This window comes from Falco rusticolus, chromosome 9 (genome assembly GCF_015220075.1).
Source record: "Falco rusticolus isolate bFalRus1 chromosome 9, bFalRus1.pri, whole genome shotgun sequence".
Lineage (NCBI taxonomy): Eukaryota > Metazoa > Chordata > Aves > Falconiformes > Falconidae > Falco > Falco rusticolus.
Window position 1 is genome coordinate 46,397,323 of NC_051195.1, and position 16,986 is coordinate 46,414,308.

General features: G+C 63.3%; 2 protein-coding genes across 2 annotated transcripts; one reads left to right on the top strand and one right to left on the bottom strand.

The window, feature by feature from the left end:
- Positions 1 to 3,961: 3,961 nt before the first annotated feature.
- LOC119154159 (POU domain, class 5, transcription factor 3) lies at positions 3,962 to 9,426 on the top strand. The gene is made up of 5 exons (XM_037401423.1): positions 3,962 to 4,456; positions 6,331 to 6,442; positions 6,835 to 6,965; positions 8,336 to 8,500; positions 8,756 to 9,426. The coding sequence occupies exons 1-5, from the start codon at positions 3,962 to 3,964 to the stop codon at positions 9,005 to 9,007; spliced, it is 1,155 nt and encodes a 384-aa protein (XP_037257320.1). The 3' UTR covers positions 9,008 to 9,426.
- A 2,950-nt stretch (positions 9,427 to 12,376) lies between these two features.
- On the bottom strand, positions 12,377 to 15,483 carry FUT7 (fucosyltransferase 7). Its single transcript, XM_037401361.1, has 2 exons — positions 15,338 to 15,483; positions 12,377 to 13,750 (listed from the first exon to the last, which is right to left on the bottom strand). The coding sequence occupies exons 1-2, from the start codon at positions 15,360 to 15,362 to the stop codon at positions 12,663 to 12,665; spliced, it is 1,113 nt and encodes a 370-aa protein (XP_037257258.1). The 5' UTR covers positions 15,363 to 15,483; the 3' UTR covers positions 12,377 to 12,662.
- Between the last annotated feature and the right edge of the window lie 1,503 nt (positions 15,484 to 16,986).

The following is a 16,986-nucleotide window of genomic DNA, read 5'->3' on the forward strand; positions in this document are numbered from 1 at the left end:
TGCGAGTGTGTGGTGTGGGGCCAGCTCCCCACTGTGCGGCCCTCGGCTTGGGGTGCTCCTGATGGGAGCGGGGTGGGATGGGGGGACAGGGAGGGAGGATGCTGTGGGTCCCCCATCCCAAAACCTTCCCCGGGGAATAGCGAGAGTAGCCATCCTGCTCCTGCAGCTGGAGTAACCCTCAAACCTTCCCAAGGGTTTTCCCACATGCAGCAAACCCCAGAGTTTCTTTTCTAGCTTTTCGGCGTTTGCCAGCAGAGGTTTCCCCAGGAAGGATTGGGTGGGAGCCCCGGCTGTGCCTGCCCGCACCCAGCCCTGCAGCACCCAGCACCCACCCACCCCCCTTGCCCCCAGGGCCGGGCCCTTCGCACCTCGGCGGGGTTTGCAGATAAGAGCTATCGTGTCCCCCCATTGTGTGGAGCCTGAGCTCCTCTCCCGGCCCTTTGATCACGCCAGCCCCCCCATCAGGCTGATACAATCTCGTCTCCTCCTGGTTTCGGCAGCCCGGAGGGTGGGTGCTGACTCACCGCCAAAGCACCGGGCACCATCGAAGATGCTTAGCTCAGCCCTGCTTATGGGCGGCCCTGGGGGTCTCCAGCTGCAGCCCTGGGCGGGCAGCATCGCACCCCAAATCACCCGGGGCTTCCCCAGTGCTCACCCTTGGGGAAACCCAGCCTTGCACTCCCCCTTCTGAGCTCCCCAAATTTGTCCTTCCTTTGCTCTCAGCGCCCAGCAGGTTCAAAGCATGCCCAGGCTTTTTGGGAAGATCTAGCTTTGAGCAAAACCCAGCTGCTCCCCCCAGGAAGATCCCCTCACTCAGAGCACTTGAGGCAGCAGGAGCCCTGCGTCCCCCTGGAAGCCATGTCCCCACCACATGTTCAGAAGTCATGTGTGGACACCACAATTGTGCTGCAGACATCCCAGGACAGCCCAGGGCTGGGTGCAGGGTCTGTGCTCAGCTCCAGCCTGTCTGTGCCTCAGTTCCCCCAGCTGTAGAACAGCAGGGAGGACCGGCTGGTGCGTTCAGCCACTGTGATGATGTGGGAGATACCCAAATTATACCCCGGGCTCTGTAATGCAGAGGCTTTTTTAATGAGGGGACAGAACGGGACCAAAACGTTCTCCAGGACTTTCATCTCAGCTGGGTTTGGAAGCACCAACTCTCCATCCTGTCCACCCAGGCCAGCTGCAGCCAGGCAAACAGTGGTGCCATGGAGGAGCTTTGGCGTTCCTCCCAGGGACAGGGCTTCTGAAGCTGAAGCCTTCCTCAGATGGATCTGGGGTGAAGACTGTGGGCCCCCGACCCATGGCATGCAGGGCTGCAGCCCACCAAGGTGTGCTAGCCTTAGGTGTGAAACTCAGGAGGGGTCCAGCATAGCCCTGATGGCTTCTCCATCACCTGACACAGGAGAGAGGGAGGACTGACAGTGAATAAATCATCTGTGGCTATACACTCTCCTAAAATCTTGTCTCCGAGCCAAACCAGCGCCACACCAGTACACTCAGCAAAAGGAGGACAAGCAGATGTGCAGGTCTGCACCCACCCACCCCCAGCCTGCCACCATCTCAGTGAGCTGGGGAGCACAGACCCATTTCTTTCTGCTCCCCTTTTCCTACCGGGATCCCACCCATCCCTGGCTGCGTTACAGCCCACAGAGCTGGGCCCGAACCTGGAGAACGAGCAGGCTCCAGCCATGGGGGTGATGGAAGGACACATCCTTCCTCCTCCTGGAGCAGGGCAGGAGCCTCTGCCTTAAACAAGACGTATAGCCAAGCCCTGGCCGTTGATGCACAACGACCTGGCACAATAACCGGGCACCCCACACAGCCCCCCCAAAATCACCCCATTGAAATGGAGGGGGGAGGGGGCACACACCCAGAAACCCCACTGGCTCCCTCCACATCCCCCAGCTAAAACCATCAGTGCCACAATGGGCCTCGCTCCTACAAAGGGGCCGGTTCAAAGTCAACGTCTCCCTTCCCCTTTGCCTGTATATGAAAGGGAGAAGGAATGTGTTTGAGGGCAGGGGGTGGGGTGGGGGGGCTGGGGGGCTTCCTGGGGGGATGGAGAGAAAGAGCAGGTTGGCAGGAGGAGGGGGTCCAGCCCGGGAACAATAAATCAAAGGGAAGGGGAGTTACTGCCAGGCCAAGGATCTTCTGAACCCGCGGGCCGCAGCGGGAGCCCGGGAGGAGCAGGGCTGATGGCTGCTGCTGGAGTCCCGCAGCGAGACTTCCTCCGCCTGCGGGCCGGGGGCGCCCGGCTGCCCAAGCCCCCGCCCCGCCGAGCCCCGCACGGCCCGGTGCTCATGCCTCGGGGCTGAGCATCCCGCAGCAGGACCCGCAGCTGCGGGGCTGGGCAGCCCTCGCTGCCCTGATGGGCTTCTTGCATCCTCAGGACGTTTTTTCTGGGGGGGGCTGCCTTCCCTCCCCACAGCAGCCTGGCGCTGCCTGGCACATGCCCAGCCAGCAGTTAGGAAAGGGCTTTAATTCCTGCTCATCCGCTTGATCTTTTATTTTTCTTATAGGAATATAGTTATGGGGGATGGGGGCTGTTCCACTCCCCCCAAGGTGCGGCAGTGCCACAGGCTGGGCCAGGGGCTGATGCCGGTGCGGTGGGTACCATGGTATCCCTGGGTGCCAGGTCTCTCCAGAGCCAAAGTGCTTCACACCAGCACCAAAGCCCTTCCCCCAGTGCCACCAGCAGCCCCATCCGCATTGTGCATGCCAGGCCCTGGGTGCCAGCTCTCTCCAGAGCCAAAGTGCTTCACACCAGCACCAAACTCCTTCCCCCAGTGCCACCAGCAGCCCCATCCCACTGCCGCGGGGCAGACTCCTCCAGCCTATCTCTTCGGCATATCTCCAGTGCCAGACAGCAGCAGGGCTCCCGGTAATCCGGGTTAATAAACAGGGAGCGGTGCTGGCAGCGGGATCGCTCCTCGCTCGGCTTCAACCGGGGTCAGGGGCTGCCTGCAACTGGGAGCCGGCATTGGGCAGGCGGATCCCGGCGGGACTGGGGAAGCTCCCGATGGCGAGGCGGGAGGGAGGAAGGGGGAAATGCCCCGACAGTGCCATTGTGAAGGCCAGCGCGAGGGGAAAGCCCTTAAGACAGAAAATACCCAGCGCGCTCCATTGTGGCGCAGATGGGCCTGATAGCCTGGGCTGCAATTAGCCGCCGGCGGCCCGCCCGGGGCTCCGGGGCCCCCTGCCCGCCCCGGCTCCGGCAGGGACACGCTTCCCCGGGGCACGGCCCCCCTTGCTGGGCGAGGGACACACACCGTGCGGGAGCCGAGGAGCCCCAGCGTTGTCCCTGAAGCGCTTTGCAAGGCACCCCGGGGAGCCGTCGGGCTCTGCCGCAGGGACCGCGCATCTCGGAGGGGCGAGGAGAGATGGCCAAGCCCTCGCCCACCCTCCGGCCGCACGACGACACCGCCGTCCCCGGGGTCAAGTCCCCCGTCCTGCGGACCCGGGCCGGCGGCCGTCCCCGCCCGCACACCCAGCTCCCGCTGCCCGTTCCCCGAAGCACTGCCGCTGCCCTGCCCGTGCCCCGGTGCTGCAACACTGGGGGTTCTCAGGCGGGGGACCCCCGGGGTTGGGGCTGCCATAACATTTAGCGACGTGGTCCCCCCCCCGACGTGCGGGGGGCTCTGCCCTTCGCCTCACACGGGCTAAGGGGAGCACAGGGCGGCGGAACCCCTGCCCTCCCCCCGCGGCCCGTGGGGAAGGGTGCAGGCGTCCGCAGCCCACCGCCCCTCGCACCTTCCCCCCCCGCCCCCCCCGGGGGGATCAAGTTCACGCCCGACCCACCGGTGCGGGGCCAATGGGGCAGGGGCCCATTTCCATACGGCCCGGCCCGGCCCCGCCGCCCTCAGAGGCCCCGGCGGCGCCGCAGCAGGGAGGCAGCGGCCGGCGGGCGGCCGGGCCGAGCCCCGCAGCCCCCGCATGGAGCGCTAGGGCCGCGGGCAGCATGTTCAGCCCGGACGGGGGGCTGCCGGCCGCCCCTTTCGGCCTCCTGCCCGACGCCGGGCCGCCCTTTCCCCGCGGCGGCTTCGACGGGGCGGCCGCCCAGCCGCTCTTCTTCCCGTTCGCCGCCGAGCCCGAGGCCAGCCGCGACCCGCCGCCGGCCCGCGCCTGGCTGCCCCCGCCCGCCGGGCCACCCGCCAAGGCGGAGGCGCGCCCGGCCCGGCCCTGCCGCCAGCCCTCGCCCGAGCCCCGCGCCGCGGCCTGCTGCGGCCCGGCCTGGCCCGCCCCGCCTTGGGCCGGGCCCGCGCCCCCCGGCGCCGCCAACGCCGCCCTGCCCGGCCCGCCCTTCCCCGGCCCCGCCGGCGGCGCCTTCCCCGGCGCCCAGCTCTGCCCCGCCGCCCTGCAGCCGGGCTCCGGCGGCCTCGCCGCGCTGGGCAGTAGCGGCAGCTCCAGCGGCGCCGCCAGCGAGGGCGGCCACTCCAGCGACAGCGGCGACGAGGTGAGACCCGACGGGACGGGCTGCCCTGCCCCGCTGCCCGCCGCCCGGCAGACGGGGTGCCCCGGGCCGCCCCGACTCCAGGTACCGCGCTGCCCTCCGCGCCCCGGGACGGAGCCCGGGCGGGCCGCCCCGTCGGGGCCGGGCGCTGCTTGGCCGCTGGCGGCCCGGGCAGAGGCGAGCGCGGAGCCCGCCGCGCTGTCCTGCCTGGCCGCTCCGTCGGGTGCCTGCGGGAGGAGCCCCAGCGTGGCCCGATGTGTCCCAGCGCTGGGGCTTGTCCCGGCTGGGTCAGGCGCTCCGCGGGGGGAGGCTGCTTTGGGGTGGGAAAAGGTGGTTTAGTAAACTGTGGGGCGGCTTATGCTTGTGCGAACCGTCCCTTGTACATGATGCTTCACGGACGTCGCGCACACGCGGGGCCGTCCCCTGCGCACGACGCTGAAGCCCAGCTCCGGCGGGATGCTGGGGGTCGCACAGCGCGGCCTCCCCGGGCCCTGCCCCGCGGCTGCCCGGCCCCCGGCCGCTCCCCCCGGGTCTCCGCGGGCACCGACGGCTGCCGGGGCGCGGGCAGGGCCAGCCTGGAGGCCGTCGGAGTGGGATGTGAGGGCTTGCGGGGCGGTCGCAGCGCGAGTTATCAGCATGGCTGGCGGTTGGGATTCGGGTTTAGCTTTCATATTTTTACATTTTAGTGTAATACGAACCCGTCCCTCGCAGGCAAGCGCGCCTCGGGGGTAGCGGCAGATGATGCCGGGGGTGGGCGCGGAGCCCCGGCGAGCTGCGGCCGGGGGTGGTGGTTGGGTTTGTGCGGAGCCGCTGCCCACTGCGTGCCGCGGGTGGTCAGGGGCTCCCACGCGTGCCACGATGGGAGCGTGGAGAGGGATGCATGTCCCCCGGGGAGCCCCCTGCCGCGCTGGAGGGCGGGGGGGTTCCAGAAATGACTTCCTGGCCAAGGGAGGGTGAGGATTGTCCCGTTGCAGGGCTGCTCCGGGCTCCTGGCTCCCGGTGTACGCTAGGAATGAAATGGACAAGACTTGGTGGCAGGGAGGGACATGTGTAAAATCCGAAATTTGCGCTGCAAATGTAGAAATCGGGTGAAAGTTTTCAAAATGCCCCCGCAGCAGCTGAAGGCTGCGCTGCAGGGAGGAAGGGAAGCATCTGGGTAAGCAGCTTTCCAGACGGAAAGAGCCTGGTTGTAGCAAAGAGGTGTTTGAATCCCACTCGAGTCATGGGTGCTTTCCTCTGAGCCACGTCACCGGCCCTGGGTGCAGGTGGGAGAGGGGCTGCGCCGTGCCCCAGAGCCGTGGGGCGGTGGGTGCCTGCGCCCCGGGATGGCTGAGCCCGTGGGGACATGTGGTGGGAAGTGTGGGAGTGGAGCGATGCTGGGAGCCATCAGCAAATGTGCTCATCGGTGCTGCCTCTGGTCAACCCACGAGGGTGTGAGCTGGGGGCAGAGGGGACATTCCAGGGCATGTTAAGGCAGCGCGGGAGCTCTGGGTGCTCCTGGGACCTGCTTTCTGTCCTGTGCCACCCTGGGCCTCAGCCAGCATGGTGGGAGCTGGATGGTGTGCATAGTCGAGGGGGGCGGGTGGGCTGTCCAGGGAGTCCTGCGTGGGGCAGGGTGGGGTGGAGGTTTTGGGGTCCCTGAGCCGAGAGACTTTTTTGTTAAGGGGTTGGGGAAAGCCCTTCTGCCACCCAGCTCATTGCCCCCACGACCCCATCGCCCAGAGGTGGCAGTGGCTGGTGGGTATTTGCCCTGCCAGAGGCTCAGCCGACCCCACTCCTGTCCCCATCCCACGCTGACCCCACCGCGCTGACAGACCCTGCTCTTGGTAGCCCCCGGGTGCAAGTTGTCTCCCTCAGTTTATCTCTGCCCCTGCCAGGATGCGCCAACCTCGGAAGAGCTGGAGCAGTTTGCCAAGGACCTCAAACACAAGCGCATCATGCTGGGCTTCACCCAGGCTGACGTGGGGCTGGCTCTGGGGACCCTCTACGGTAAGGGTCGTCACCTCCCCCCTACCCCCGGGGAGAAGGGAGAGGCATGGGAGGGGGGTGGGGCACCTGGGCAATGGAGAATTTCTGCTCTTTAATGACCAGCAAAGGAGGCGCTGAGCACCAGCCCCAGGGCTCCTGGGCTTTCCAGCCGGAGCCCTGTTAAGTGCTCCTCAAGCTGGAAAGTTTTAATAACAAGGAACAGGTTTAAAATAGCTGCTTATTGAAGAGTGTTTCAAAATCCCTGCCGAAGCAGCAGGGAGAATGCCTTTCCTGGACTCCCATCCCCAGGGACCAGGGGGTGCTGGAGAGGGGACCCTGGGGGGCTGCTGAAGGAGGGAGATGCCTCGGTGTGGGGGCAGGAGCAGTGTGTGATGCTCTGCCTGTCCACGCAGGGAAGATGTTCAGCCAGACAACCATCTGCCGCTTCGAAGCGCTCCAGCTCAGCTTCAAGAACATGTGCAAGCTGAAGCCGCTGCTGCAGCGTTGGCTCAACGAGGCGGAGAACACGGACAACATGCAAGAGGTATGGGGCTGGGGGTCAGGGGTACCTGTGGTGGTTTGACCCTGGCTGGATGCCAGGTGCCCACCATAGCTGCTCTATCGCCCCCCTCCCTCCCTCAACCGGACAGGGGAGAGAAAATGGAACAAAAGGCTCATGGATCAGGATAAGGACTGGGAGATCACTCAGCAATTGTCATCACGGGCAAAACAGACTCCACTTGGGGAAATTAGTTTCAGACTCCGCTTGGGAAAATAAGTTTATTACCATTCAAATCGGAAAAACACCTTCCCCCCACCTATCCCTTCTTCCCAGGCTCAACTTAATTCCTGTTTTCTCTGCCTCCTCCCCCCAGGCAGCGCAGAGGATAGGGAATGAAGGTTACAGTCAGTTCATCACGTGTCGTTTTGCTGCTCCTTCCTCCTCACACTCTTCCCCTGCTCTAGAGTGGGTCTCTGCAGGGTCCCAAGCCCTGCCAGCAAACCTGCTCTAGCTAGGGCTCCTCTCCCCACGGGGTCCTCCCCAGGCTGCGGGTGGGGATCTGCTCCCCGGTGGGCTCCATGGGCTTCCCTGGAATCTCTGCTCCAGCACTGAAGCCCCTCCTGCCACTGACCTTGGTGTTTGCAGGGTTGTTGCTCTCACAGTCTCACTCCTCTCTCCGGCTGGTGCAGAGTTGTTGTTTATTTCTTCCCTTCTTAATACGCTATCCCAGAGGCGCTGCCACTGCTGCTGATTAGCTTGGCCTTGGCTGGCGGCGGGTTTGTCTTGAAGCCACCTGGCGTTGGCTCCATCAGACATGGGAGAAGTTCTGGCATCTCACAGAAGCCACCCCTGTAGCACCCCCCCTCTACCAAAACATTGCCAGGCAAACCCACTACAGCACTGCACACCAGCGAGCCCTCAAGCTGCAGCTTCTCACTTTCTTTTACACATTTTTTGGTAGAGAAATGGGGAACAGCAGGCGTCTTGTGCCATAGCAGCATCTCACTGCCATAGCTTTAGTCTGGCTGGATGGGGGAACCCACTGGGTGTCGCCTTCTGCGAGGCTGGGGGAAGGAGCCCAGATCCCCCCGCAGACACCTTGTGATATCTGTGGCAGCTCCTGTCTCAGAGCAGCCAGGCCCTGCTGGGATCTGAGATAAGCTGGAGATGCAGCTTGCTGCTCCCTGGGGAGCCTGGGAGGATGCAGGAAGACATGTCCACTCCCCCCGCACCAGCTGCAGGCAGTGCTGGGACACTGGGAATGGCCCCAGTTACAGTGGGATGATGCTCAGTGGGCAGTCACCGGGACGAAGCCAGTCTCCATCCCTCCCAAATGTCTCCAGCCAGCCACATGTGTCCCCAGAGCCTGGTGGGGACATGACCCAGCCCTGTGACCTCTCTTTGGTTTCCAGATGTGCAATGCGGAGCAAGTGTTGGCCCAAGCCCGGAAGCGAAAACGCAGGACCAGCATCGAGACCAACGTGAAGGGGACCCTGGAGAGCTTCTTCCGCAAGTGTGTGAAGCCCAGTCCCCAGGAGATCTCCCAGATCGCCGAGGACCTCAACCTGGACAAAGACGTAGGTTGGGAGGGTTTGGAGGGTGGGTGCCCAAACAGCCATGGTTCCTGAGCACCTGCTTCAGGCCAGTTTGATTCTGGAAGCTGTGGGAGAGTGGCTGAGGCTGGTAGCCACCATCAGCCTGTCCCAAGTCCAGCCCCAGGAGGAGCTGTGGTGGGGAGGGGGCTGTGGAGATGGCACCAGCAGAAGGGCCTCCTTGTCACTCACACAGTGCCTGGGCTTACCCTCCTCACCCTTCCCCATCTCCCCTCACAGGTGGTCCGGGTCTGGTTCTGCAACCGGCGTCAGAAAGGCAAACGGCTGCTGCTGCCCTTCGGCAACGAGGCGGAGGGGGTGATGTATGACATGAACCAGTCTCTGGTGCCCACCGGCCTGCCCATCCCGGTGACGTCCCAGGGCTACAGCCTGGCTCCCTCCCCTCCCGTCTACATGCCGCCCTTCCACAAAGCTGAGATGTTCCCTCAAGCGCTGCAGCCTGGGCTCTCCATGAGCAACAGCGGCCACTGAACCGGGGGCTGTCGGGGCAGGTGACGGTGCCACCCCGGCACTGTGGCTGGGCTGGCTCTGGGGGCAGCTTCCCCCCTACCCCTTCGCCCTGAGAAGGCACAGGCACAGCCCTGCTCCCGCTTCTGGGCTGCCTTCGAGCTTTTGGGGCACGAGGGGCAGGGGAAGAGCTGGGAGCCTGGCATGGGGATGTGCCTGCTCTCTGGGGTTGCTCCCAGCCCTTCCCAGTAATGTGAGTTTACCGGTCCCAGCAGCATCTGCCCCCCTCTGACCTCTCCTGGGGGGCGGCTGCCCCTGCCCCACTGCACCCCACTGAAGCCACACGTGCCCAGGGCACTGAGCAGAGCCACCTGCTCCTGGCCCCAGCCCAGCCGAGCTGCTCTCCTGCAAGACCCAGAAAATATGTTTTAGATTTTGTTTTTTTTTTTGTGGGAAGGTTGGGGGGTGGGTTTGTTATCTTTTAATGGGTTTTGGTTGTAGTTTTTAAAAAGCAAAAATCTTTGTAGTGATTACTAGTTTCCCAGGTGCCTCCTCCCTGTCCTGTAGGGTGGGGCTGGGGTGCTGTGCCCAGGGCCGGGGTCCGCGGCGGCTCTGCCCACCCTCCTGGGCAGCTGGGGCAAGCCAAGGGCCGGAGTGGGGGGCTGGGGATGAGCTCTCGCAGCTCCAGCTGCCCTGTGGCACACGAGAGCTTCACCCGTCCATGGGCAGGCTGGTGGGGCTTGTGGGGGGGTGGGGGTCATCCCTGGCCCTGTGCCCAGTGCCACCTCTGGTCCCCCATGCCCTCTCCACTCTTCAGCTGTTGTCCTGCTGCCCAGGGACCATCTTTCCCCAGGGGTTCCCAGCCCAGGGGGGCTGGCACTGTCCTGTCCATGCTGCTAGCACCCCCGTGCCTTTGAGCCTGCTGTAGTTGATGATTTTTTTTTTTTCCTTAATCATATTCCCTCTGGCAATGAAATAAATCTCAGTTCTTTGGGGTATGAGAGCGAGTTAATCCTTTCCTTGACTCCCTTGCATCCCTGCTCCTGTACAGTGCCAGGCAGCCCGGCGGCACAGGTTTGGCTGCAAGTGGGGGCACGGTGGGGCTGGACCAGTGCACCCAAATAGGGTGGACGTGCAGCCCAGCCCACCACCAGGAGTGGTGGCAGCTTGGCCCTGGAGGGACACCAGCTTGTCAGGGCTGTGCCCCCCCAAAGCAGAGGTGGTCAAGAGTTGGGATGGTGGTGGTGTGGCACATTTAATCTGATTTGAGCTGTTTTGCCATAGCTGCTTTTGGGAAGGGTGGAAGTCAGCAGGTGCTGTGGACAGGGAAGGACCAGGCAGGGATGTAGAGGAAGCTGCAGAGCTCCCAGCCCTGGGTGTGGGTAGGGGAGAGGTATGGGAAGCCTGGGCTGTCCTTGTGGTGGGGTTGCCACTGTGACACTGGTAGGTGAGGGATGCTCGTCTGCGTGTTCCAGCCATGGCAGCCTCGTGGTGGCCATGCCCAGGCAGGCAGGTCCAGTGGGCACCGGGGACTGAGCTGGTGGGGACTGGGGGATGACGCCTTGCTTTTCACTACCATGGTCTCTGCAGCTAGACTCTGCCCCAGAGGGTTTTTTCCCCTGAGCAGGAGCAACATGACCAAGCCAGCAGGGAAACTTGTGCAAAGCACCTTTTTCAGCTCAGCTGCCAGTAAATGATGGGTTTGCTCTCTGGGGCCGGCCTGCAACCCTGCAGGCAGCAGCTTGTGGGGCACCTCAGGACCCTGCAAAGGGCTGGGCTGTGCACCAGGCTGAGTGCAACCCTGTAGGGCAGGATTGCCTTGGCTTGTCCTGTGCCCCCGCTTGCTCCCCAGTGCCTGGGTGCCCAGGGCCATGTCCCTGTCTGCCCGCAGGGTGGGAGCACAGGCAGGCACGGCATCCACTAGAAAATCCCCCCCCTGCTGCTGCTGCCCTTTGCTGCCTGGTGCTTTGGGGGGGGGTGTGTGTGAGTTGGGGGTGGGTGGGGGGTGAGTTGGGGGTGCTGGAGGCTGGCAATTGCCAGGGTTGGTAGCAGAAAGCCTGGGAAGGGTGTCACCTCCCCAAGGTTTGTTTCTTGCCACACTTCCACAATCTCATCTGCTCCAGTGAAAGGTAAGCCAGGCAGGGCCCCTGGCCCCCCACAAGACCCCTAAGTCCTGCTGCCCCAGTACCCTGCCCGTGGGCACTCTGAGCCCCTCCTGCTCTGTTTTCAGTTGACCCAGAAGACAAAACAAAATGGAAATAGGAAGCCACAGAAATCAGAAGAGTGCGGTGTACCTGTCAAACTGCAAACCCAGCAAGGGCTGTGCCAGGCTGGGTGAGCGGCGGCTGGGGACACCAGCACCAGCCTGGAGCAGAAATGTCCCCTCTGCTGAGGGGCTGTCACTGCGTGCCTGGAACCTGCTGCATCCCGGGCACAGGGAGCAGGTCCTGGTGGGCACCCAACAGCTTGTGGGGTGGCAGGGGTGGGGTTGAGTGACTTGGGGGCTGCAATGAAGGAAATCGGGGGAAACTTGTGAAAAAAACCGAGTTGTTTATATCGAGGGGGGTTGATGGCACCGAGCTGAGGGGCACATGGTGAGGAGCAAGGCAACAGATAGAGTAGCCATGTCACCCAGCCACAACATTGCCACCGATCCCAGATGGGTGCTTCCCCTGGGGGTGCTTGGGCATTGCCACCCATGGTGCAGGGTGTGCGTGGTGCAGGGTGTGTGCTGTGCAAGGTGCCCACAGTGCAATGTGCATGTGGCACGGGCCAGCGCTGCAGGGTGCTGGTAGTGCAGATGGCTGGAGCGCATGGTGCAGGGGCTCGGCAGCGCCAGGGGCGCACAGAGCAGGCTGCGGGTGCCACAGGGTGCCCATGGGACTGGCTTTGCTCTGGGCTTGCTGCAAGGGTCTGAATGCCACCATCTCGCTGGCTTCCTGCTGCAGCAGGGCAGGGATGCTGGCAGGGGAGCAACAAACCACAGCATCCCTCTCTGACTCAGACTGGTACTGAGCGTGCTGAGATTGCTTTCGAGAGCATCCGGTGTCCTGCCAGTCCTCCCAGCATGGTGACACCCATGGCCTCGAAAAGCAGGGGGTGGTGGGGGGAGGAGGTGTGTGCTTGCTGGGCTGTGCCAGGAAGTGGTGGGGCTGTGCTCTTTGTCCCTGGTTGTGGGGTGCTGGGCACCCCACAGGCTGTCCCAAGCTTGACTTGTCCACCCCAGCCAGAAATGTCCGTGGGGCCTCTGCCACCAGGGATTTGCCACCCAGCAGGTGTTGGGGGGGGGGGGGGGCATGAAGCAATCACAGGGGAAGGTTGGGGAGCCCTGGAACCCCTGCGAGCCCCCTGCCCTTCCCAGCCCCCATGCCACAGGCAGACCCTCTGCAGCACTGTGTCATTTATTTCCAAAGCACCCTCTTGTCCTGCCAGCACCCTGGCGAGGTAGGTCAGTGTTGGGTAGGGGCAGAGGGGTTAGTCCCGTTTTGCAAGAAATTAAGTCACACAGAGTTGCTCAAGGTCCCAGTGTAGCAACAGCCAGGTTGGGAGGAGAGGTTGGGGTTCTCACATCCCTCCCTGCCCCACGTCCTGGTGTGTAGGAGGGTTCCCCATGCTCCCCCACTCCTCCATCCCCTACCCAGATATGTCCCTGACGGTCCCAGCACACACCAGCCCTGTGCTAGGTGTTGAACCAGCTCTCCAGGTTGGGATAGACACGGCCATGGGGCAGGCTGGGGTAGGCAGTGCAGATGGTGCAGATCCGCTCCCTCCAGTCAGCGTAGAGCTTCACTCTGTACCTCTTCTGCCAGGCAAAGAACTGCCGGTAGCGGCTGGAGTTCATGGTCTTCAGGAAAGTGGCCAGCTCTTCCAGGGAGCCAAAGTCATCGATGTGAATGAAGGAGTCCGCAGGAATGAACTGCTCGTAGTTGGCCCGGGGAGGTCCCAACACAACGGGCACAGTGCCAGCCATCAGCGAGTTCCTCCATAGCTTCTCGGTGATGTAGTCTTGGTGGATGGAGTTCTCGAAGGCCAGGTAGAACTTGGACTTGGATGTGGTTGGCAAGAGGCAGTCCTTGCAAAGTGGCTTGTTGTTTGCTTTCCCGTATATGTTCACATGGAGGTACCTGGAGAGGTTTTTGTAGACTTCAGCTCTTTTCTGAGTCCTGTGGTAGTTGCTGATAACCCAAGACACCAAGTTGGTCTTCATGGGGATGTTCATGGTGGCTGACTGGCTGGGCACAAGCTTGCCATAGGGAATGAAGATGTCCGAGTCCCGTCTGTAGGTCATCACCCAGTTGAAGGTCTGGTTCCATCCCGCTAGAGCTTTAGTGTTGGAAGGGGACTCCAGGGAGACCCACACCCAGTTCTGCCCCGGTGGCTTCTCCTTGGGCAGCCTGTCCCTGCCGGGCTGGAGCCTGGTGTGGGGGAACACCACCACGTCCGCCCGGCCCAGGAGCCGTCGCTCCATGGTGAGCCAGCAGCCTGCAATGCTGTACAGCTCATGGCAAATGTCCCTGCTGATGTTGGGGACCTGCTTTGAGGGCCATTCCCACACCAGGACCACCAGTGGCTCAGCGGGCTTAGGGGCTTTTCTGGAGACCTCGGAGGCACTGAGGAAGCACCTCAAATTCCAGAGGGTGGATATAAACACCGCAGTGGTGACCACCACCTTCATGCTGGGCCAGCCCCAGAGCAGCTGTGGCAGTGGTGGTGCCCGGGGCATGCTGCTGGGCTGGCTGTCACCTTCTTGGGTGACAGAACTGACACCTGGGAGAGAGGAGAGGCCACCAAGCACCATTAGCTCAGCTTGCCAGGGACAGGGGGTGGTGGGGAGGCTGTGGGGATGGAAGGGCTGGAGAAAGGGCTTCTCCACAAAACCTGGGCCCCAGCATCACCCCTGGCCCCTCTCCTGGCTCCTGCCTCCCCCCACCTCTGGGGTCCCCCATGCACCTGATGTCACTCCACAGTGGCTTTTGTATCACCCTCCTGGGGTCCCTGGGGTCCCCATCTCTAGGGCAAACAGGGATGCTGCCAAAGGGAGGTACAGAGCCGGTGGACAGCAGCCACCTGTCCCCCCTGTCCCAACTGCCTGGCACTACTCCCCGTTACATACACCAGGGACATAGTCCCTGGTACTTGCTGTGTGCCTCAGTTTCCCCACCTGACAAACAGCCACCGTCCCACTCCACCCTTCTTGCTTTGCCCAGAGCAGGTCAAGCATGAAATGCAGCCAGCCTTGCTGCAGCCAGGTTCAGCAGAAAGGTGTCTGCGGGGTTGCAGGATGGGGTCACGCACCAAAGGGTGAGGGTGAACACCCCAGGTCCCACCTGAATAACCCCACAGCAAGGCCCCAGCTGTGGACCGGAGCATCCCTGGGAGTGACTGGGAAGTCTGAAAACCTGCTCGAGGCCAGACTGGAGTGTCCTGCCCAAGCAGTGCCCCCTCACCCCAGCATCCTCCTGCAGCGACGGCAGGGCTCTTCCCAGAACTGGGGTGCTCTCCCCAGCCACCACGGGCGCAGGGAGCCCCAGCAGGCTGGGAGCTTGCAGCCTCAGTGCCCCAAACATTTTATTTTCAGGGTGTCACAGATGGCCAGTGCCCCGCAGGCAGGGCAGGGAGAACAGTGTGGGTAGGGAGCCATTCGGGGCTGCTGCTGGTGGGGCTCAGCCCACAGGCACAGGGGAACCCTGGCCACAAGATGCTCACCCAGCCACGGTGCCCATCTGCCTGCGCTGGCGGTGCTGTGCTTAACCAGCAGTGGTGATGGCAATGGAAAGCAGTGGTGGGGGTGGCGAGGGGGATGCTTGGCTGGGCTGAGGACCAGCCGCCAGCTTGAGCCCACCCAGGAGGGCCAGTCCCAGGTGCAGGGCTCATCACCTGTGGCCCACCCGTGGTGTTCAGCACCAAGGGTGGTTTCCCTTTAGAGGTAACCTCTGAAAACACGCTGGCTGCTTGAGTCTTGCTGCCAGCCAAGGCTGTGCCAGTTCCTCCACAATTTTGGAGCCTCCTGGAAAGTGGTACCCTCCTTTCCCACCCCAGCCACTGCAGCTTTGCTGTGAAAAATCCCTTCCCTGCCTTGGCCCGCTCTGTCTGTCCTGCTGAAATACATGAGCTAAGATTAGGCTCCGGAAAAACCTGGCATCTGAAGCAGGGGGGGGTGAGAAAGCTTTGCTGGCTCCCTGCACCGCACACCGGTGCTTCGGGCCCCCTGCCTGCTGGTCCCCAGCAGTGGGGATGCTGCTCCCGTTTTGAGGATGCTTTGGTGGGGGACACCCCGCTCCAGCAGTGCCAGGAGCCAACCCATTTCTCAGCCCCTCTCCCCACAGCAGGCAGTGGTGCTGAGCCCAGACTTACCAGGGAAGGGCCGGTGCGGCGGCATGTGAGGTGCCTGCGTGTGTCTGCCCAGGCAGCTGCCGGCACTGGGCTGGGGCACTCGAGGGCTTCCTCTTTTCTGCGGTTTTGCCTCGTCCCAGCCCTACAGTGGGTCCTTCCTGCTGCGCACAGCAGCTGGCACAGCCCGCTCCCAGCACTTCCCCCGTGCCACACGGGCAGCGATGGCTGGGTGTGTGCCCCGGGGACAAGAGCGTGCCCGTGACCGGGTGGGTGCCTCACAGCTGGGGGGGTGCCCTCTGGCTGAGTGGGCACCCCACAGCTGGGGGGTTGCCTTGTGGCTCACACATGTCCCACAGCTGAGAGGGTGCCCCGTGGCTGGGTGCATGCCCCATAGCAAGGTGGATGTCCTATGGCTGGGTGGGTGCTACGTAGCTGGGTGGGTGCTACATGGCTGAGCACACAGCCTGTCGATGTGTGGGTGTCTCGTGGCTGGGCTGGTGCCCTCTGGCCAGGTGCATGCCCCATGCCAGCGTGGGATGCTGTTGCCCAGTGCCTGCCCCATGGCAGGTGCTGCCCCATGGCCTTGGCACAGCCAGGAAAGGTTCCTGATGCAGGTGCCGCTCACAACTCTCTGCCTGCGCATCCTGCCCCATCTCCCTGTGCTTCCCCTGCCAACCTCCAGCCAGGCTGTGACTCCTTGGAGAAGGTACATGTGGCCCCACATGGGAATTCAGTTCCCCAAAGGGGTTTCCCAGGTGCCAATTTTGAAATTGAGGCCAAATTATTGCTCCTTTCCACCAAGCGTCTCTCCCATCCCAGCTGCCAGCCAGAGCCCCGATGCCATGGCTGCGGTTTCCCAAGGTACCCATCCCTGGTTTGAGGTTTGTGGGATGGTCCCATGTCCCTGCTGTGCACCAGGGCTCTCCAGCACTCCCCATGGTGTAGAAGGGTCCCCTCCCAAGCCAGCAGGCGCGGGGTCCGTGTCCACACCGGCCACCTTCCCCAGCTGGGCTCCTGCCCTCATGGCAGAGGGGTGCCAGGGGACAGGGAGGAGGCAGAGGGTGGCACAGGGGAGGGGCAGTGAATACAGACCACTGAGCCCTGCCACCTCACCCTGTCCTTGGGCACCCAGCCCTGCAGGGCAGGATGGAGGCAGGGTCTTGAGCCCCAGCGGGCTGCTCTGCCCACACACTCCTGCTGCCTGCCAGAGCCATGGCTGTGCAGGGGGTAGAGCTGCCTGTGGGGCTGGGCTGAGCCCATGGGGCAGCTCTGCTAGCTGGCAGCTTTCTGCCAAAGCACACCCCACAAACACTCTTTTGCTGACATCATTAATATATTGATGATGATGATGATTATTGTTGGGTCCAGCTGTGCCCTCCTGGCGCATGCAGCTTGCTCTGAAATCACCCAGGAGCAGCTGAACAGCGAGATGCTCATATTTGGCTCAGGCTGGAACCAGGTGCTTCCTTGGTGTTTGCTGCCACCCATGGCAGAGCTGGTGGGGATGGAGGGGGGGGCTCAGGCCCAGAGCCTCTGCCTGCCACTGCCACTGGCACCACCTGTGCCCACAGCCGGGCCATGGCTGATCCCATCCCGGCGCGTGCTGGGAAGGAGCCGGTGCCTTGCCTGGGTGCACGTGCTGGGGGGTTCAATGCTGCCTGCGCTGAGAC

What these genes read in the sequence shown, in the direction of transcription:
- LOC119154159 (XM_037401423.1), top strand. Translation starts at nt 3,962, where the DNA reads ATGTTCAGCCCGGACGGGGGGCTGCCGGCCGCCCCTTTCGGCCTCCTG. An exon ending in GGCTCTGGGGACCCTCTACG is followed by an intron (nt 6,443 to 6,834) that starts GTAAGGGTCGTC and finishes CTGTCCACGCAG; the next exon opens with GGAAGATGTTCAGCCAGACA. An exon ending in ACCTCAACCTGGACAAAGAC is followed by an intron (nt 8,501 to 8,755) that starts GTAGGTTGGGAG and finishes CTCCCCTCACAG; the next exon opens with GTGGTCCGGGTCTGGTTCTG.
- FUT7 (XM_037401361.1), bottom strand. Translation starts at nt 15,362, where the DNA reads ATGCCGCCGCACCGGCCCTTCCCTG. An exon ending in GCCGCACCGGCCCTTCCCTG is followed by an intron (nt 13,751 to 15,337) that starts GTAAGTCTGGGC and finishes CCTCTCTCCCAG; the next exon opens with GTGTCAGTTCTGTCACCCAA.